The sequence below is a fragment of the Lichenostomus cassidix genome, chromosome 1Aa, assembly GCF_008360975.1.
Source record: "Lichenostomus cassidix isolate B80296 chromosome 1Aa, HeHo_3.0, whole genome shotgun sequence".
NCBI classification, from domain to species: Eukaryota; Metazoa; Chordata; class Aves; order Passeriformes; family Meliphagidae; genus Lichenostomus; species Lichenostomus cassidix.
The window spans coordinates 36,154,003-36,174,599 of record NC_139480.1 but is presented as its reverse complement, the minus strand read 5'-3'; the positions used below and the strand labels follow the sequence as shown (position 1 = coordinate 36,174,599).

Genomic DNA, 20,597 nt, shown 5'->3' with positions numbered 1-20,597 from the left:
AGGTCTCCTCCAGTTTATCACTCCATGGGCTTTTCATGTTTTCCATAAGAGAGAGCAGAGCAGGCACACTCTTGCTCTTTCCTTGAAGGTAATGCTCAGGTACAGGAAGGAGCAGGGGGGAGCATGCAGAGCATCCCCCAGAAAACCTTAAATTACGTCATTCGGGGGAAAAATTAGGTCTCTCCAGGAATCCCTTTAGCTCTGAGCACCGAAGTGCTCCAAGCACTGATGTCGGTGGTTTTGGGTGCACATGCTCTGCTCCGCGCTCCGTTCCGCACTACGGAGCCGCCCGGACACAAAGCGCGGGCGGAACTTCCCCGCCGCCCCTGCCCGCCCCTTCCGGCGTGCGCCGCCATGGCTGCCGTGCCCGAGCAGGAGGCCGGGCCCGGGACGGGGCCCGAGCAGAAAGAAAAGCAGAAGAACAAGAACAGGAAGAAAGCGGCGCCAGGTGGGCCGCGGGGCCGTGCGGGGCTCGCCGGGAGGGCCGCGGGCTGAGGGTCGCTCCGTGGGATCTGCGGAGGGCAGAGGCGGCTGGCGGGTGCGCGGGGCTGGCAGCGGCCGTGCCGTGCCGTGTTGCGGTGCGAGCCTCGAGCTACTCGGGTTCCTCGCCTCAGTCTGTGCCCTGCTCTTACAGAATGGACTTGCATCATCATCTTGTCTATACCAGATCAACAGCGCGTATCTGAGCTGCGGATTTCTTCTTCTTTTTTTTTTTTTTTTTTTTAAATGGTTTAAAGCAGTAACTTTTCTAAGGTCAGAAGAGATGCAGAGCGCTTTCAACAGCGTATTAAACCAACCTTGGTGTAACAACAGCCTTTTTTTTCTTTTTCTTTTTTGTTTTAATGGCAGTTGATGAATCTGAACTTCTCACTGTGCCAGATGGATGGAAAGAGCCAGCCTTTACAAGAGAGGATAATCCCAAAGGGCTGCTGGAAGAAAGCAGTTTTGCAACATTGTTCCCGAAGTATAGAGAAGCGTACTTGAAAGAGTGCTGGCCGCTTGTCCAGAAAGCCTTGGGTGAACATGTATGAATTCTTATTAATTGTGATACTGCTCTTAATCTTTTGGGACATACAGGTCCTACTTAGGCTAATAAAAATAGTGCAAGTTGCTTTAGTTGCTTTTCTCATACTGTATTTGTAAATTGCTACCATGTCTTGCATTTTGAATTAGCAGTGCCATTTTTTGTTGGCGTCAAAATCAGTGAAGAGCTGTGTATCAGTCTTGCAGTGGTTTACAAATGCTGTCAGTGAAATATTCTGCAGCAGCAAATATCTCATCATCCAGGCACTGACAGCTTTGTTGTGCTTGAATTCAGGGAGATGAGAGAGGTGGTGCTTTGGGTCTTGTGACATGTATTCAGCATGTTTTTTGTCTATGTGTGTGTGTGTGTGTATGTGAATTTTCTTAAACTAAAAGTCACTTAAGAAATTTTGGAAAATAGATCTGCATTCAGTATTTGTCATTCTGTTTGTTAACTTCTTACCACCAAAGCTGAATTATGAGATTGATAACTGTTTCTTTTCAAATTTTGCAGTATGTGAATGCAGCACTGGATCTAATTGAAGGAAGTATGACTGTCACTACCACTAAGAAGACTTTCGACCCATATGCAATCATTAGGGCCAGAGACTTAATAAAACTTCTGGCTAGAAGTGTTCCATTTGAGCAGGTCTGTATTAAATCCTGGAATTTTTTATCTTCCATAAAGATTATGGGATTAGGGATTATATTTTGTCTTAAATTCCATCATAATACTTACAAAATGCTATGTTTTAAAAATACGGGAATTTCAAGTGAGTCAAATAAAAATATATTTAACGTAAATATATCTGAAAGCAAAGTGAGAAGAATAAACTGAAGTATTTTCTTGACTCTTATGAGTAATACATTTGCATTCAGATGACATTGCCTGCATCTTGTCTTTTAGGCAGTTCGTATCCTTCAGGACGATGTTGCATGTGACATCATTAAGATTGGCTCTCTGGTGAGGAAAAGAGAGACTTTTATAAAAAGAAGAGCACGGCTTCTTGGGCCAAAAGGATCTACTCTGAAGGTATTTCCTATAGGTGTAGTAACCAGACAATTCTTAGACGCAAATTTGTGCCAGGTTTTCATATTATAATAATTTAATTTCTTTTTTTGATGTAGGCCCTGGAACTGTTAACAAACTGTTATATTATGGTGCAAGGCAACACTGTTTCAGCTCTTGGACCCTTTAGTGGGCTAAAAGAGGTAAGAGGAGGTAGATGAGTTGTTTGTGTAGCAAACCCTGTGCCCAGCTCGAGGGTGGGTACTACACAAAATCTGGCAACCTCAGCAGTATTTCACTCACTTTTCATCTATGTGTGAGGAAGCTACATTTACATGAATATCTGTAGTCTTATCATCTTATCTGCTGAATTTTGCTTGGACTCTGACATCTTTCTGTCTTGGAAGAAAAAGTATCTATATATATTTTAATAACTTTGTAGGAGAAGAATGCTTGTGAAAAGCAAGTTCTTCATGGCACTGTAAGAACCATGGTAACACGAAAATAATGTTTGTAGGGCCTGCTGGAGTGTATTAGAAGCATCACAATATTACTGGCATCTTTGAAGTGCTGTGCCTTCCAGTTAACCCAGTGCTTTAGCTTTTTAAAAGCTGGAATCACAATATTTCTATGATTTTAAATCTTACCACTTTGGGGGAGGCAGAGGCATGGAGAGGAAGCAAGATAGTATAGGTGGTATCTTAATTGATTAGCATATGAAATACTTGCTGAGTTTTTTGTTCTTTTGTATTCAATACAGGTTCGAAAAGTTGTTCTGGACACAATGAAGAATATACATCCAATATATAACATTAAGGTTAGCATGGTTCACTGTGCATCTTTGTTTACAAGAAAATATTATTTCTTCCCAGAGAGTTGTATGTTAGTAACTTATATATTTTTGTGTGGCAATCTAGTTTTGAGAATTTCTGTAGTGTGCTGCTTTATAAAAACCACTGATTTTGATATCCTCCATTTTACTAGGATATGTGGCCATAACACCAGTAACAGTATCTGAGAAAACATGAAAGGAAAAATGTGTATAAACTTTCTCCCTTTGATTGTTTGCTTGATACTTGCTCTTTGAAACTGAGGCAGCTTCTCCAGTGCCTTCTGTCCCTGTTTTGAGACACAGGTGTCTGTCTGGTTCTGCTGGTTATAATTAAGCCACTCTGCTCTTACTGAAGTGAGATGTGGAAGATTTGAATGTAGCATATTCATTGTAAAAAAGCCTTGGGAAACTTCTATTTTGGATCTCTTGGCTTCTACTGTAATACTCTTTTTTTTTTTGATAACTTCTTTGTGACATTCTGAAACTACTGAAGACTTTGATGATCAAAAGGGAATTAGCAAAAGATCCTGAACTGAGGACACAAAGTTGGGAAAGATTTTTGCCTAAATTCAAGCGGAAGAACTTGAAAAAACGCAAGGAGCCCAAGAAGAAAAACACTAAGAAGGAGTACACACCGTTCCCACCTCCACAGCCAGAAAGCCAGGTCAGTTGAAACTTTATTTGGTTATGCAGGGATATAGCACAACTTGAAATAGTGTTCTTTGTAAGAAGAGGTTGGGAGGCTTTTTCTGTCATGTTTTGATTCCCTGATACTATACATTTGGTTTATAATGCAGAATTAACTAAGGCTTCTTGCTACTTGTTGTACACAGATTGATAAAGAATTGGCAAGTGGCGAATACTTCTTGAAAGAAAGACAGAAGAAACACAAGCAAATGGAAGAGATAAAGGTAAAGTTGTACTAATCCAATGTCCAGTTAAAAAGCATTTGACTGCTGACTTGGAATCTGATTTTTTTTTTGTCCTTTTCTATTGCTACTTGACCTTTTTATTGTTAACTTTAGGCGAAGCAAGCAGATGCAATCAAGAGGAGGCAAGAAGAAAGAAATAAAGCTTTTATCCCGCCAAAGGAAAAGCCAGTTATGAAAACAAAGAAAGGTAACAATTTTTTTTCCTGTTGTAAAACCTTCTGTTGTCAATTTCTAGGCTGAGTGATTTTGCAAATACAGCCTAGGGAAAAGAAAGGTCATGCAAAAAAATCCTGGTAGTTAGATCCATGCCTAGAGTTGCCAGGGACAGTAGAAAGATCATCTGGCCAATACTTCTATACCTATAAAATGGCAATTCTCTGTTGAAGAGTCAATCTCAATTGGTTGTTCTGGATTCATTAAATTTTGCCTTTCAGTTTTACTGTGAAGTTGCCATAACTTCTACGTTCAAGTGGCTTTTGTAACAGAAACCAATGCTTACTTGAAAAACTTACATAACAACTTTGATACAAGATAAATAGCTTTTCTAAAAGTTAAACTACACTATGTGCAGAGTAAGAGCTTACATTCTCAGATGATCTATTGTTTTAATGCACTAGAGAAACAAATCTTCAGTTTTCACTAATTATCGTTCATATTCATTGTATTAGATAGAGTATTAGCTATACTACTATATTATTGCACTATATATTACACAATTTCTCATGAATGGAAGGTTTCTGTTTCTTAAAAAGCATGTGTTTTGCAGCATTGATTCAGTACTTTTTTTTTGTTGTGATAGCAGTAAATTGCCAATGATCCTGTTGTCTGCACTGTCTCTCAAATATGATGCTTTTCTAGCTGCTGTGTGTTTTGAGCTGAAATACTTCAATCTTGCAAGAATAGATGACAGGAGTAGTTTGTATGTAGAGAAGACCTGAAATCCAAAGAAGACAGCTGGTACCCACCATTAGATTTAGGAATTAACTATGTGAGATAGGAAAGTTAAATCCAAACTCATGATTTGAGCTCAAAAGAGAAAATGCCATCACCTCTGTGTACTTAAGAGTAGGTTATTCATGTTGCTTAGCACTAAGTATTTAGCTTCAGTATTCTGGCACTGCCTGTAGAAGTTTTTAATAAAGGTTTTCATGCAGGGGTAGAAGATCTGCATCATATTCCCCCAACCCACCCTTTTTCTGACAGCGGCCCATTAGGATGGCCACAGAGAAAGTATAAGGATGGGACAGGCATGTTTGGGATCTTACCACTTTAGTTACTTGCAGAAAGAGAAAATGCCATAAAAGTTTATCTGGATATAAGCATGCAACAGTTACTTTCTTTTCTTACGAGAGATTATTCAAGCCAATAGGCTTTTGTCATCTGTGTTCTGAGGAATGGGTGGTAATAGTTTGTATGTCTGTAAGGTATGGCATCTGTGTTCAAATGTTGTTTTATGGGACTTTTTTATGTAACTGTTCTTCAAATTCTGCTGGATAAGGTTTGTAGATAATACTAGTTTCAACAAAAATGATTATTACAATCTATAAAATCATTAGTGAACATGAGTCCTAACCAGTGCCACAGGATTCAGTATACTTCGTTTATATATAAAATCTTCTTGTATTAAGAAGTAAAACTCATGTCTATTACCTTTGTATTTCTTACTATCTAGCCTCCACTGAGAAAAAGATTGATATTGAAGCCATCAAAGAGAAGGTAAAGAATGCAAAGAAGAAGAAATTAGGAGCACTTCCTGAGGAAGAAGTAAAATTAAAAATGGCAGCAGATGAAAAGAAGAAAAAGAAGAAGAAGTAATTCACCACCCAAGATGTTTACTTGTCTCCTCCGATAATGAACATTTTTACACTCAAAAGATGGAAGATTTTTTTGCTGTCAGTATAATCTGGACAAGAAAAGACTAAGTAGAAAGATCATTCTCTTTTCCTAAGTGCAGTTTAATTAGTGGACTTACAATAGCTGTACAGACTTGGCAAGGTTGGTGAAGAAAATCTGTGCTGCTGTGTTGTTGGAGAAAGTAAGATAATGTATTCGTATAATACCCATCTGCCTAAAGGAATAATAGAATGTTTCATAATAGAAACATTTAGGAGTTTGATGTGGAGTGTTAAACATTAGGGTCAGAGAGCTCTGGGAGGTGAAAGTTCCAGGTAATCCAGTGAAAGACTACCAGACAATATGCAGCCTCTGTTGTGATGATAACTTTTGCTAAATGGGCAAGATTTATTACTATATTATGCTTTTATTTCTTTAAAAGCTGATTATTTTTATGTGTCTTGTCTTGATGTCAATAAACTATTTTAATACAATGTTCTTAAATCCTCAGTTAATTTACTCTACAACCTCCATTTTTTTGGCCAGGAAACAAACTCACAGCTTCATTTGAAAATCATACAAACCATAATCTTCATTGCATACCATTAATAAACTGTCATTTATTAGCATTATCCTGATGGGATATGGTGCAAAGTAAGTGTCTTTGCATATGGATTGTGCTGCAAGGAAAGCATAAAGTTGTGTTACTTACCTTTAAATATATTCTTAGTTTATTTCGTTCTTGCAAGAGTGTCTTAAAAAAGTGTTCCTCTTTTTTTTCTTTTGAGGCCCTTCCCCTACTTTAAAGGAAGTTTAGAGGTTTTTCAGTTTCCTGAAACTGTAAAATGTGATGAAATAAAGTGCACCACAAAGCAGCTGTTTCTTATTTCATACATCTGAGATCAAAGAAACAAATGTGTTGATTAGGAGGTAGAGCCACACTTAACTTCATGACTGTTGGAGTGCTTTTGCTAGGTTTTGGAATTCTGATGACCTTCACATGCAGTGGAAATGATTCTGCTAGAAGCATGCAGCTCAATGCCTTTTAGGTTAGTGATCTTTTATTTGAAACTAGTAGGTGAAAACACTGCCTTTTTTTTTTAATGTATATAAATAGAAATATAGAATATATATGGTTAGAGAGCCAGTACATGAACATGTGACATAGCTACAGTGCTTGCTCTCTAGGGTAGGGCAAAACATGAGCATAAGTGGGCCTTTCAATTATGTGAGCAGTTCTTGGCACTTAATTGTTAAGGAAAAAATAATCTTCTTAGAGACTGCATTGTTTGTAAGTGGCAGTTTCTTTTGGAATCAAAATCATTGTTGGTAGGACATTATTTACTCAGACTGGAAAATCAAGAAAGGTTACTCATATTCCTGTAGGCAAGTTAAGCCAAAGGATTTGTCTGCCCAAGAGTCTATATCTGAACAGAAAAGGCTGCATGGTCTCACTGCTGGTGCTTTGAGCGCCTGTTTTCTGAGAGTATTGCAGTACAGTTATAACACCTGTATAAAAAGTAAATAATAGAAAATAAAGTGGGCTTGGAAAAGTGAAGGGTTTTTTGGTATTTTCAGAACAGCTTTAACTGTTGCAAATTATGTTCTTAAAGGGATTTTAGAGTTTACAGACTTGAAAAAACGTACCTGAGGTCTGTATTTACATATCAGTGTTCTGCATTTATCATATGGAATTCATGGGCAGAGGCTGTGTGGACAATTCAAAGTGGTTTGATCATCCAGAGCTAAATACCTGGATTTTTTAATATCCTTAAAATTACAAAGCTACTTTTTTCCTCTTGACTTCCTGATTTTCAAGCTTTTTTTTTTTTTTGATTGAAAAATGCCACATGGTAAAGTTTGGGGTTTAGTTCCCCTAAGCCCCCAGTTTTTTAAAGGAAGGTTTTTGTATGGTACTTCCAAAGAGCTTCTTTAGTTAAATGAAAGTGTTAACATTTTGATATGGTCTCGGAGTTCCTTCTGTTTCTTTTCCTGGAGACAAAGAATCAATTAAACTAAGCAGGGGAGAATTCCTGCTGAGCTCATTTTAAGCTCCCTGGACACAGCAGTGTATGTGGTTCCTTTCCCTGCTTTCCTCTGCCCAGTAGCAGGATCTTATCCCACATGGCTTCTGTGGGGCAGACATGGTGCTGGGCTGAGCCCTGTGCAGGGAAAGTGCACACATGACATGTCTGCTGAGGAGCCCTGTGCAGGGAAAGTGCACACAGTAAGTCCTGCTACCCATGTGCCACTTGCCAGCCCATTTTTAGATGGGACATTGCAGTACATGGAGTTGCATTTTGAAAAAATTATTCATTCGGGGAATGCTGTGATGCTGAAATGATTCTAGCACAACCAGTACTAGCAGATAACTATCTGGAAGTGTAATGTGAGAAATGTTGGGTCCCAGTTCCAGTGTTTTCAGTTAAAATCCATGCCAGTAGGAAGAGCAGGAGTCAGGGTCAGGAGTGGGTTGCAGAAACACAGGTACTGTGGTGACAGCACTGCAGAAATAAAGGGGTGAGGGGAACTTCCCAGCTTCCTTTACAGCAGTGTGTGCAGAGGGACACGGTGCAGACACCGTGCAGAAGCTTCTAAAGGTGTAGACAGGGATTGCTGTGTTCCAGCTGTGAGTTTGTGCAGCTCTGCTGCTTCCAGACTCTGCTTGAGCTGAGTGACTGTGGTTGTTATAGGACATGCCCAGCTGAACACAGCAGCTGTCACTGCAGCTTTCTGCCTGGTCCAGATGTGCAGGTTCCAGGAGACTTGTTCTTTGGCAGCTGTTGAACCAAAGTCGAAACCATGGGCACAGTGTGATTTCATTTGGAGCTCTTTCTTTCCCAGCATTGTTTCTCATGTTGTGCAAGCTGGAGCTGAATGTGAGGTTATTTTGTGCACCAGTAGTTAAGCTTTAGCTCATGTTGCAAATTATGATTGACATACACAGGAAGCAGGAAATAACAATTTATTGTTTGAAACAGAAAGGGCTCAGGAAAAAAAAAAACCACAACAGGAAAGATTGCAGTGATACATAACCATGTCAACACAGGTGAAACTGTTTAGCCACAGATGCCACAAGTTTAAAAACAAATTCTAAACAAAGAAGTACCAATGACACAAATGCTCTGTGAGACTGGGAAATGCACTGCCTGCCATAAGATGCAAGTGCCAGAGCTCACAGGGATCCAAAAATTCCTTAAAAAATTTAAATGATACAGGCCACTCCACATCTTGCTGTAGTAGCACCCAAGGTAAGAGTGCAATAGGAGTGAGAGATGTGCATGCTCTGCCTGTGCCTTGGCTGTGGGCTGGGGCCTGGCTCCTGGCTGGACATTCTCCAACCCTTCCTAAATAAAGTGTGTTGGGCAGCTGCCTGCACCTTAGTGTGCTGCCTGGACAATGCGCTCCCCTACCCACCAGATCACATGCACACTGCTCCACTTTAAAAATACTTTAACTATTTAACCTTTAAAGCAATTTTAACATCTAAAGCCATTTTAACTTTTAACTTCTTAACTGCTTTTGAGCAATGAGAAAGATGCTTATCAGCACTCGTAACTATGACCTGCAATGAAGATCTTATTTCTGTACTTCTAAACCACCTACGGATGAAAACAATGTCTCTACCAATGTTTGTGCTGCCAGTAACTTATGTGAATGGAAGAGACGAGTTGAACCAAGTGCTCTGGTGGTCACCCACTGTGTCACCCACTGGTGGGTATTACAGACCAGTATTTTGGTAGGAGCCAGGTGGCCAGAATTGTCAGTACAAGGAGTAATGACCTTAAGGTAATAATGGAGACGCAGAACCCATCACATGGAGGTCTGTCCCACTCTGGATACCACCTGTAATCCTCTGTAAATAAAACAATTCACTTGTTTTCAAGTATAACTGCAACCAAGGGCAAAAAAAGGAAGCAGTAATTCTGGTGGTACTCACCAATGACTTTATCACGCTCTTTATTTCCTAGAGAGAGAAAAGAAGTAAACATAAGCACACTGATAAGCTAGAAACAATTTGACTCAAACCAAAATAGAATGAAATGTGAGCATCATAATGGGTTTATAAATACAGCTAAGGTGTTTCTTCTCAGGAAGAAGCAAAGACTCAATGACTCTGGGAATGCTCCGCAGTGACTCTCAGGACTCTGCTGAGGAGTGCTTGATTACACTTTTTTGACTTCTCACCCCATTGGTGGCTGGTGTAGAGAAGACTCACCCCCCCAGGTGTTCTTCCCAAATTCACCTTGGCTTTTGCCCTGTGCCTTGTGTTTTGAGATCCTCAGCCTGTAACTAACATTAAACAGCCCAGTGAATCCAGGACTCCCTCACATACCTGCAGTACTGGTGCTTTAATGCTATTTTCCCATTCCTTTTGTTCACTAATGGTTGAGTGCTGGGGAAAGGTGTGACCATACCCTCAGCTGCCCTCAGGCCAATGTCCACAGCACAGTGCCTTGTCTTTATGGAAATTTCACATCTCCTTCCCTCCTGACTCCAAGCAGCCATTACAAAGCCAAGTGCAGGCATATCAGGAAGGCTGCCAGACTTGGGTTGAAAACTGTATTCCCATGAAGGCTCTTGCATGTCAGCCTTGTTCTCTCCCAGTGCTTACGGGAAAGCAGATGGCCTGGCTGATGCTCACTAGAGCGAACAGCTTTGGCAGTGCCATGGTTGCTCTCCCCACCTGCAGTGGCATGGCAGGGGCAAAGCTTGCTTGGACCTGCACCAGCTCAAGCCACAGCTCACTCATCAGGTAATAACCTCGAGCCCCCATGATGGGACAGGTATCCCATTCTCTGCTTTCAATTTCTGCAAGCAGCAACTTCTGGCAGGGGTAGTAACACCTTAAACTGCAGCCACCATATCTGCTGTATCACACCCTCCAGAACCTGAAGAGCAGATCCCATCCCATCACTCCCCAGGGTAGAAAACAGGCTCTTTCCGCCCTCCTCCCCTCTCTTTGTGCATCACTACCCACTTGGCTTCTGACTGCAGTTTTTCGGCCTATATTTAGGAACAGGACAGTGCTGTGCCTGTCTCCTGTCAGTATCTTTTGTGTGCTCTTTCCCTTTCTGTATGTGCTTGGGGAGGATGTCTGGTTGTCTTCTACTTACGACACAGCTTGTTGTCACACTGCTCACCGCCGCACTCGCTGCACTCTGCTCCCGTCTTGTATGGGCGAATTGGCAAATTCCCACTGCGAAGGAAAATAACACTGCTCTCAAACAGCCCTTGGCAGAACATTTATACCTACTGCTAATTAGGTTTTAACCTGAGTTTTGCTTTACTTGTGTTGTTAAGAGTGATGTTTTTTTCAACAGTCCTGTCTCAGTGCCCTGTGCCCAGGACATGCAGTGAAGCAGAAGAGGTTAAGTGCAGTAAGAAACCCTATTGTTTAGGAACCTGAACACAGCAGTACTGCAAACCTGGAAATTAAAGCAGCCTCCAAGTTGGGTAATTTGTGTGTGTGGTGACTCTGGACTCTCATAGCTGGCTCTAGCCATGGAAACAAGAGCAGGTCCAGTTACTGTGTAGGTATGTGTATTCAGCCTTGAAGAGGAATGCTCTGGTATTGGAGAATCTCTCATAGGTGGTGATTTCATCCATTTGTTGGTTAATATTGTAAGAGTGATGTGGGTCTCTCTCCTGCTCCCTCCCTTTGCCAGTGGTGTGAGTGGGACCAACCACATCTGCCCAGGCTGATAGTGCACCAAACACAGCTCAGAGCTTCACTTTGCTCAAAGCATGGCCAAAGCAAGACTTACAGCATGCCTCAAGCTGCCCATGAACACTGAGAGGTATTTTGTAAGCATGCAATCTCAGAAAATGAGATGAAACTTCATGGTAAAACCTTATTACTTTCAGCAAGGTGAGGCTTTCATTGCTTGGTCTAAGCTGAAGAGTACATTCAATTTAGGAAATTGTGTATGCATCTTGCCTGGGCCCTTGGCAGAGTTGAAATAAAGGAATGAAGCTGCTGCTTCTCAAAATCAACAGCTAGATGTGACATTACTCCACTTGTTAGCATGCAACAGCCCATCTGCAGTGTCCTCACCCAGCAGGGAAGGACTCAGCTTTAAAGCCCTCTCTAGAGCCCCTTGCCTGTCCGAGAGAGCACCCTTCCTGCTTCGCTGGGTGCAGATAAGGGCACTACTCCTCTTCTCCATGCCAACACAGGGCAAGAAATCCAGTGTGATTTGGCCCTCTGCACAACACATTTGGGAGTGGGGCTTCTGGAGACAGCAGCAGCTGTGTAGTTTCAAGGTATCTAGTCAGGGGTACATATTCTTCCAAGGATAAGGCATGGGCAAAAGGAATGCCAAATTTGCTTGAGTTCAAGGGCTGGCCTGGTCTGGGCCCAACATGGTATGCATGTAATGCTTTTAAGGCTGAATTTATGCCATGGTGGCAATAATTAGCTGGAGAACAGAAAAATACATCCATCCTAGATGGATATCCTACTGACTATGCATATGAAGGACCAGGGGATCAAATTTTGCCTTGAGCAGCCCAGCCTCATATGCAGCCCTCAGCTGCTCAGTTTGCAGCCTGTCAGCATTGCACACTTCAATCAATGTTTATCCAAGCCACTGATTTAGGGACTTAATTCTGCAGGCACGTGTGGGAATATCTTCAGACTTTGGGTTTGCACCTTGGCAACCATCTGTGGCCGTCTTGGCACTCAGGAGCAAGGGATTAACTTTCAGATGATCACTTCAGTATTTTCATGTCAACACTTTATATTTAATCCTTTCTTCCAGTCCCACTGCTTTTTGGCTCCAATACATAGCCCTCATTAGCAAATAAAAAGAAAACTGGTTGGACAAAGGTGTACCTCTTTCTCTCTTTTGGGGATCATTTTCTCCCACAAAAAACATGACCAAATGGACTGATCTAATTAAATTTGCATGTTGTGGGAGGGAAAGGGTAGGACCCAAACCCTGTGAAATATTCATAATAAAAAACCTTACGGTGGCCCATAGTTGCAGAGGAAGTGTGCTGCGTTGCGTATGGAGGTGTACTGCACCTTGGGACAGTAGTGGACAGCACAGCCAACCTTGTAGCTTGTAGCCCAAACTACCTGCAAAGACAGACAGATGGATACACTGGTGACATAGGCTTTGTTTCAGCACTTGAAGAGTTAGAAGACCTGCCCTCCTCTGTTTTGTGACATACATGTGGGATGAGGAGGACTCCTTGAGCAGGCTTCACAGGGAAAATCAGCAGTGATCTGAAAATCACAGTTTGTTCTGAAAAAAGACTGATTGTTTTACCCAATTCACCATGTATTTGTTAGAACTATGCTGAAAGAAGAAATATCTGGCTGTAATAGATTCTTTTCCTTTCATGTAAAGGAGAAAGGCGAAGTTCATCTCCATAGTTTCAAGCTAATCCATTGGCTTTCTGACTTTCCTGCTGTGGAAGCTGAGTTCAAATCTGTGCAGAAAAGGCTGCATGATCTGCTACAGCTCCTATGAGGGCTGACTGCCCCTTTACTAAAACCTGTGGGAACATAAAGGCAAATTGCCAGAAGGCACTGGTGTTATGGGAGGAGCAGGGAGGAAGATTGTGTCTGGGCTGCAGTCCTGCACTTTTAACATCATGGCCGGGACTAAGATGAACTAGAGGCAAGGCCATTACTTCACTTACTGATCCTCTCTCTACCAGAGGCTTTTCTGTGGGACCCAGCATCCTATCAAAGAATAGAGTGCAGCCAAATGCTGCAGCCCTGGAAAAATAAGTCCCATGGCAGTGGCACAGGGAAGACAAAGGCACAGCAGTACTTGAGGGTGATACAACAGCAGCAATGACTGACTACATGAGCAATATGAAAGGATCCTGGCAGCCTAGGACATAAACACATTTGTGCCTCCACTGACTTAAAGGGGAGGTCTGGCCCTTTCTGTTTGTGCCTGTTTGGTGCCAGCTCTGGGAAGAGGGGATAATCCCCAGGCTCCTGAGGATGTTCTCAGTGTAGTGGCAGAGCAGAGTGGCAGAGCTCCTGGCACCAGCTATAAACAACTTCATTCCTCAGGACTGTGAGGGACTGAATCAAAGGACCTTCTCCATCCCAGGAGGCCACTGACTGAGGCATATGCTGGGAATGTGATTGGTGTTAACTGCAGCAATTGTGCCCAGGGAAAATTCTCTTTTCCACAGTTGGGAAGAAGAAGAGGAATTCCCCAACAGTAAAGACCCATGGATACCTCCAAGGCTGGCAGACACATCTCCTAGCTACAGTCACTATCACTGCTAACTCCAAGTAAGAAAATCTTATTTTTTCATTCTACCCCCATGAAACTGCATGGGCTGCTCCTCTACAAACAACATGGTCAACAGCACTGTGCCTTTGTGCCAAGTAAGGTGTGCTTCAGTGCAGTTTCCAGATGCTGACTCTTGTAATGCCTTTGTGAGCAAGCTCAAAAAGCAACACAGTCACCCCTCACAACCCCTGCATCCAAATATCTTCTCTTCACTCAAGTTCAGAAAGCCCTCCAGCTTCACTTCATCTACTTCAGTCCTAAATGCACATGTGTATCTCTGCAAAAAATATTACACAGCCTCAGGTCAAAATTTAACCCTAGAGCTGCTACTGCAAGCTGTCCTGTACTGCAAGCTTTTGTATAGCTGTGGGTAGTGATTACAGGGTTGCATGGCAGTGGCACTCCTTTTCCTCACTTTGCCCACTTTCTTCGGGAACAGCAGTTGGACAAAGTGTGCATATGATGTTTGCAGAACTGCAGATATCTCTTTTCATGATGGTATGTCTCGAGCCCTTGGCATTCGAAGTCTGCCTGACAGAGCTGGGACCTCATTCCACTCATGCACTGCAGCCTACAGCCATTGCCATTGCCTGTTGTTTGGCCACTGCTTGACTAACCCGAGTGCTTGACAGCTGCACTGTTTTCTTCCTAGAAAAAAACCCCAAACTGCCATATTTAAAGTAATCACACAGTGACTCTTTTCCTCCCATAAATGGGAACATAAGAACATCTTGTGCACACAGACATATAGGAAGACTACAGAACCTGGAAAAGTTCATTAAATCTTCAATAGAAATGCTGAGGTTTTGTACCAAAATGGCAAAGCTGTTTAATGGTCTAGACAGAGAAATGCAATGCCTACCTGTGTATAGTGGCCACATACTTTAGTGCACCTACGGGTGTCATAAGTGTAGAATTGGACCTCGTTGTACCAAGAGGTGATGGCTCCTGTCGCGGTAAAGGCAGAAATTGAGCCAGTCCAGAGGTTTTCTCCAGCAGAACGAAATCTGGGGTGAGTCTTCCCTGGCTCTTTGAGGTATATATTATGTTTAAACAGACATCTCTTTGCCCAAGCTTTTGCAGTCTTTGCCAAATCTGGATCCCAGCTCTGCAAAATGAAGACAATTAAAAATCACTCTGTTCTATAAGCAATGCAGTAATTCAGAGCAGCTTTCAAGAAAAGCTGGAGTTTAAGAGTGTAGATGCTTTTGATTAATTTGTTTATTGCTTCTGTTGAGGCTTACAGAGCTACTGGTAGATTGGCTTGCAGGTTCATTTCTGATTTGAACTTAAATTGCTGATTAAGCTTGATGAAATTTTTGGGGTGGTGTATGATCTTGGATGACTGGTTTTTTGGAACCAAGAGCTGTACATCAGTCATACAGTGTTTGTGGCACAATGTGCATTTGAAGGCTGTACTGGCCATGACAGACCATTAATGTAAATTAAACTGAATTTACATGAGATCTGTTATGAATGAGGGTTATGCTCATCATACCAATGATGCAAGAGTCTTCTGTAGCCTCATGTGTGCTTAAGGCCACAGTTTGCAGGTCAGTTCACAAGCGCACTGGGATTCGGGGACAGTTTAAACTCAACCCTTTGGTGAGCAAGCATCATTGTGTTTGGTGGCTTGAAACAGTAGTGCTGAATTCATATTTGTAGAATGACTCACTCACTTGCTATTCTATTTTACAGAAGTGGTTATTTAAGCAACTGACTTATATAAATGCCTTTTGTTTGCACTGGAGGTGGTGTCTGCTCTTGCTGGGTTTTCTCGTGCACACACCTTGATTAAGCGATTACAGCACTGTATCACCTATAGATACAGTACCACAAGTGTATGCTTGTAGTTCTAGTTACACTTTGTGTTAGGTAAATAAAGCTGTCCAGCACTGAACTATTTTGTATTGAAATTCTTTTTTAAAATAAACTTTTTATTTTTCCTCTTCTGAATTAATTAAAATATCTCACTTGCTTCTGCAAATGATGGAATCCCTAGAGAAACTGTTTCGTGTGCATCAGAAATGATGAAGGAAATGGTGCATTTTACAATCTACCTTTCTGTAGATTTTTTTGATAGAATCTAAAAAAGGTAGGTTGTTAGATTTTATGTCTATGTTTTACCTAAGTAACCTTTTCTTGTACCATAGCTAAGTCTGAGACAATGTGTATTGTTTACACTACCAATTAGTAATTAAAAATCACAAGATCACACCGAAATGCATCTACAGAGATTTGAAAATATTTTGTAACCTATATCTTCCATTTCTTCCTTCAGCTAATATTTGTGGAGGGTGTGTTTTCCCACTGTGGCTGGGTGGACGCTGGCCAGGCACCCACCCAAGCCACTCTATCACTGTTATCTCTGCCCTCCTCAGCTGGGCAGGAGAGAGCAAATGCAATCAAAGGCTCCTGGATTGAGATAAGGACAGGGAAAGATCATTCACCAGTTACTGTCATAGGCAAAACAGATTTAGCTTGGGGAAATTAACTGTATTTGTTACAATTTGAAATACCTTCCCCCTACCTCTCCCTTATTCCAGGACTTCCCTTCCTTGATTTTCCACTACCTCCTCCCCCCCAGCAGCACAAGAGGACACAAATTGGGGGTTATGCTCTGTTCATCAGACACTGTGTCGCCTACTCCCTCCTCCTCAGGGGGAGGTTTCCACACACTCTTCTCCTGCTCCACTATGGGGTCCCTTCCATAGGAGACAGTCCTTCAAAAACTTCTCAAATTTGAGTCCCTCTCATGGGGTATAGCTCATCACAAACTGCTCCAGCATGCTCTCTTCCACAGGATCCAGTCCTTCAGGAACACAGTGCTCCTGCATAAGTCCTCCATGGGGTCACAGGTCCTGCCAGCAAACCTGCTCAATGCAGGCTCCTCTCTCCACAGGGCCACAGGTCCTGCCAGGACCCTGCTCCAGCCTGGGCTTCCCACAGGGTCACAGCCTCCTTTAGGCCTCCACCTGCTCCAGAACGATGTACGACAGTGGGGGATACACCTTAGTGCTTCCTGGGCCTTTTGTTTTTCATATTCTGTTTTTTATGAGTCCATACATATTTTTTCCTTCATCCTACAGTAGCATTAAGTTTAAAGTTCCATAAAGGTATGCATAATACTAAGTTTAAGATTGCATCAGTAAGTTTAAATATACTTTCCATTTTGTGTGAATGCTTAAACTGGCTGACAGATGAAAAACCATGCACGGAAATGTTCACAATGATCTTTAGTTTAACTGCAGTTACAACTCCTTATTTGCTTACAATAGTGCACTTAGAAAGATTGGACTAAATAGAATGGGAAGAAAATCTACAGGACAGGGAGATTTGCATACAGATATCGCTGCTGTTTAAAGAAAAAAAATTACAGTTTTTTTCCCCTCATGAACTACTTCTCAGTTTTCATTTTATAACAAGTTGCTTGCTGATTTAAGGAGGAAAAATTGAATGTATAATATGTGAAAAGTGATGGAAGGCAGCACAAATTCAAAGGAGACTGTTGTGAAGCCCTGATGAAACTGGTGAGACTGTGCTATTTTTGAGGACTTTTAGAACAGAACTAAGCAGTGCTTTGAGTGGATGAGAAAGGGCTCACATTTGTCAGGTAAAAATATTTTAGATCAACATTCTCATTTTATAATACATGTATTACAAATATCTATGGTAGACTTATGTTACTTGCAATTAAAGGAGTTTCCATTTTGCATTTCCTTTTAAAAACAACTTTTCCGAAAGATGGGAATGCCCTGAATTCAGTCTCAATTTTTACATATCTAGGTGAACAGTTATTGCCAGCAAAAAAAAAATAAAAAAAATTCCCTATGAAATAAAGGTGCCATATTCTTTTCTGCCTTTTTGAAGTGCCAAAGGCCACTCAAAATACTGTTTTCAATTCCAATGCTTTTACTTTTGTAATAGATTTTATAATGTATTGTACTGCTTTCTCCACATTAAATAGTTCCTGGGCGAGGTCATATGTAAGACTGGGGGGGTTTGCAGTGCTTTGAAAGAAAGTTACTACTATTTAGTTTCTGTTTCAGATGTATCTTATGTGTCTCTTTCTTATGCTGCCTTTTTTTTTTTCAGATTTCAGTTCTTTACTTTTTCAAAAGGAGAAATTTGGCACAACTCAAAAATATGAACACTGCACTTTTAACACATACAAACAAGATTTTGTTCGTTTAGGGCCAGTAAAGAAATGTAGAAAATAAAGAGTCCAAAGCAACACGTACTGAAGGTCAGAATGTGCAGCTGAGGAGTGCTGAAGCAAAAGATTCATCTAGAAGAGAAACTAAATTGTTTCCTGTCATGTTTGCAACTCAAGTTTGATTAGTGCTCAGTTACCCCTCCTAAATGGGACATTTATCTTTTAGTGTTTGACAACCGGAAATGGAATATTAACTTTTTTTCCCTCTAACTTCAGCTGCGGTGTTGCTAATTACAGCTGTGGCTATGTCCTCTTCTGGTGGTGACCATGCAAGATAGTAAGAAAGCAAGGCAAAAAGAAAGAGCTCCAAATTAAGACAATGGTTGTGGTCTACTCGAAAGACAGACTGTGTTTTGCATGGTAGGTGCAGATATTGCTCCTGCTGTGTGTGGGAGGCAGAGCAGCGGCGGCCACGATGTCCCCAGCACTCGATCCCCCTGCACTTGTTGCTTTTTGGCCTTCCCTGCAGGCCCAGCCCCTCGGACTGCTGCTCTGCAAGCTCAGTCCGTGAGAGCCTTGCAGGGAATGCTCAGAGAGAGCTCAGAGAAAGCTGCATGGCGTTGTTTCGCAACAGGCTGTGCCCTCGCCAGCTCGAGCATGAAAGCTGTGCTGGGATGTGCACACAAAAGCACACCTCCGGCAGCCCGGTGCCTCGCAACAGCAGCCTTCTGAGCAACACAACTACAGCGCTCGGCTGAGGGCTCAAATCATGGGCTTCCGATGAGGAATTCAAGTCGGGGCAAAATTATAACCATACCCAATTGTATCAAGCCACTTTATAATTGCAGCCTGCTTTAAAAAGCAGTCAGGCTTATGACCCTGGGAAGTTGGCTTGCTTTCTTTTTTCCTGATTTTTTGGATTTGATCAGAAAAGCAGTCTTTGAGGATCTTAAACACCACCACAATGCTACACATTTGCATATATGCCATGGAGATTCCCTTACCATATAGAGCATGTTGCTGGCTGGTGGATCCACTTGGGAGCGGAATCTGTTATGTGCCTGCACACATTCCTCGATGAACTTTGGATCCCGAGGATCAGGCAATGTCGATGGTTCATAGGAGTCAGAGCAATGACAGAAGAGCAGTAAAGCCAGCACACAAGCACAAAATCTTCTTGTCATTGGGAAAGGGAGTAGAAGAAAGACGGTGCAAGCAGAAAGTCACCCCCGCGGATCCGGTGGCATCCCGCTGGGCACTCACTGTCCCGAGGCGGTGGTGCTGAAATCGCTGAGGCTGGCTCGCTGGGCTCCCTTTATAGCCGCTCCTCAGCACAGGGCGGGCTGGGCGCGGCCTGCCCTCACCAGGCGGCGCTGCTCTGGGGCAGGGCGCGGTGCCGGCACTGCGCACGCCCGGCGCTGAGGGGCGGCCGGGGCTCTGTGGGGGTGTGCAGGGCGAGCACCCCCAAACGGAGTGCCCTGTTAGAGACCCCGCTGGGGCCGCATGGGGCGAGCACCCCCAAACGGAGTGCCCTGTTAGAGACGCCCCTGGGGCCGCACGGGGCGAGCACCCCCAAATGGAGTGCCCTGTTAGAGATGCCCCTGGGGCCGCGCGGGGCGAGCACCCCCAAAACGGAGTGCCCTGTTAGAGACGCCGCTGGGGCCGCATGGGGCGAGCACCCCCAAAACGGAGTGCCCTGTTAGAGACGCCCCTGGGGCCGCACGGGGCGAGCACCCCAAACGGAGTGCCCTGTTAGAGACCCCGCTGCCTGTGCTGGTGCTCTTACTCCCTCGCTGTGTAACAAACCGCAGTGGAACGTCGCAGGGAAAAGTATCAGTGTAGCTCGTGCCCCCGCAGGGCCAGCGCTGACAGTGATCATTTCTGCGGTTTGTGCACAGGCACCAGGGAAGTTTTCTGCGACGAGTTCCGTCACCGAGCACTTGCTTAACGCATGCACTGCAAATGTCATTAGCCTTTTCCTTACAGCCATGTTTCTTAACATCTGGTCTTCCAGCTTTAAAATCTAAGTGCTTCAGCTGTACGAAGTGGTTTTAGCTCCACTAGCAGCGTTTTGCTTGGAAGACTCGTGGTGTGGACTCAACCTTAGCCATGGTAATTTAATACAACGTTAGTCACAGGAAACGAGTCATATTCCAAGAACACTGCTGTGAGAATAAGGAAGTTAAACTACAAGTTCACATTAGAGCTGTGGCAGCCTTGTCTCTGTTTTTTTCTTAGTTTTTTGGTTGTGGTGGGCAAGCTTCTCTCCTGTCCTTTAGGCATCTTCATTTTGGCCCCTGTAATCCTTTTCATAGCAATCACTACATGTTGCAGAAAAGTTTTGGGTAAATTTTCTTCTTTTGATGAAAATAGATGCTGTTAAGGCTATTGCTTTTTCTTTCTTTTCCTTATATGTTTCCTTCCTTTCTCAGACTGTGTCTGAGAAAAGGACTTTTTAATCAGGTTGAATAACTGCCTTTCACCTTGTTTTTTCCCCTTCCCCTGTGCCTTTGTTGAATTACAACCAAATTGTTCTAAAATAAAG

General features: G+C 42.7%; 2 protein-coding genes across 2 annotated transcripts; one reads left to right on the top strand and one right to left on the bottom strand.

Annotated features, from left to right (window-relative positions):
- Positions 1-289: 289 nt before the first annotated feature.
- On the top strand, positions 290-6,123 carry KRR1 (KRR1 small subunit processome component). The gene is made up of 10 exons (XM_085045214.1): positions 290-448; positions 850-1,025; positions 1,538-1,672; positions 1,931-2,056; positions 2,152-2,235; positions 2,793-2,849; positions 3,358-3,528; positions 3,698-3,775; positions 3,890-3,983; positions 5,469-6,123. Exons 1-10 carry the CDS (start codon positions 355-357, stop codon positions 5,609-5,611), a joined length of 1,158 nt encoding a protein of 385 aa, XP_084901340.1. The 5' UTR covers positions 290-354; the 3' UTR covers positions 5,612-6,123.
- Positions 5,719-19,490, bottom strand: LOC146443472 (glioma pathogenesis-related protein 1-like). Its single transcript, XM_085045225.1, has 7 exons — positions 19,057-19,490; positions 14,759-15,004; positions 12,604-12,713; positions 10,747-10,829; positions 9,570-9,596; positions 7,818-9,485; positions 5,719-7,784 (listed from the first exon to the last, which is right to left on the bottom strand). The coding sequence occupies exons 1-6, from the start codon at positions 19,234-19,236 to the stop codon at positions 9,334-9,336; spliced, it is 798 nt and encodes a 265-aa protein (XP_084901351.1). The 5' UTR covers positions 19,237-19,490; the 3' UTR covers positions 5,719-7,784; positions 7,818-9,333.
- Positions 19,491-20,597: the final 1,107 nt, after the last annotated feature.

Coding starts and splice junctions, on each gene's coding strand:
- KRR1 (XM_085045214.1), top strand. CDS start 355: ATGGCTGCCGTGCCCGAGCAGGAGGCCGGGCCCGGGACGGGGCCCGAG. Junction 1,026..1,537: donor AGAAAGCCTTGGGTGAACAT/GTATGAATTCTT, acceptor CAAATTTTGCAG/TATGTGAATGCAGCACTGGA. Junction 3,984..5,468: donor AGTTATGAAAACAAAGAAAG/GTAACAATTTTT, acceptor CTTACTATCTAG/CCTCCACTGAGAAAAAGATT.
- LOC146443472 (XM_085045225.1), bottom strand. CDS start 19,236: ATGACAAGAAGATTTTGTGCTTGTGTGCTGGCTTTACTGCTCTTCTGT. Junction 15,005..19,056: donor CCAGCAACATGCTCTATATG/GTAAGGGAATCT, acceptor TTCATTTTGCAG/AGCTGGGATCCAGATTTGGC. Junction 12,714..14,758: donor TATGTGGCCACTATACACAG/GTAGGCATTGCA, acceptor CTGTCTTTGCAG/GTAGTTTGGGCTACAAGCTA.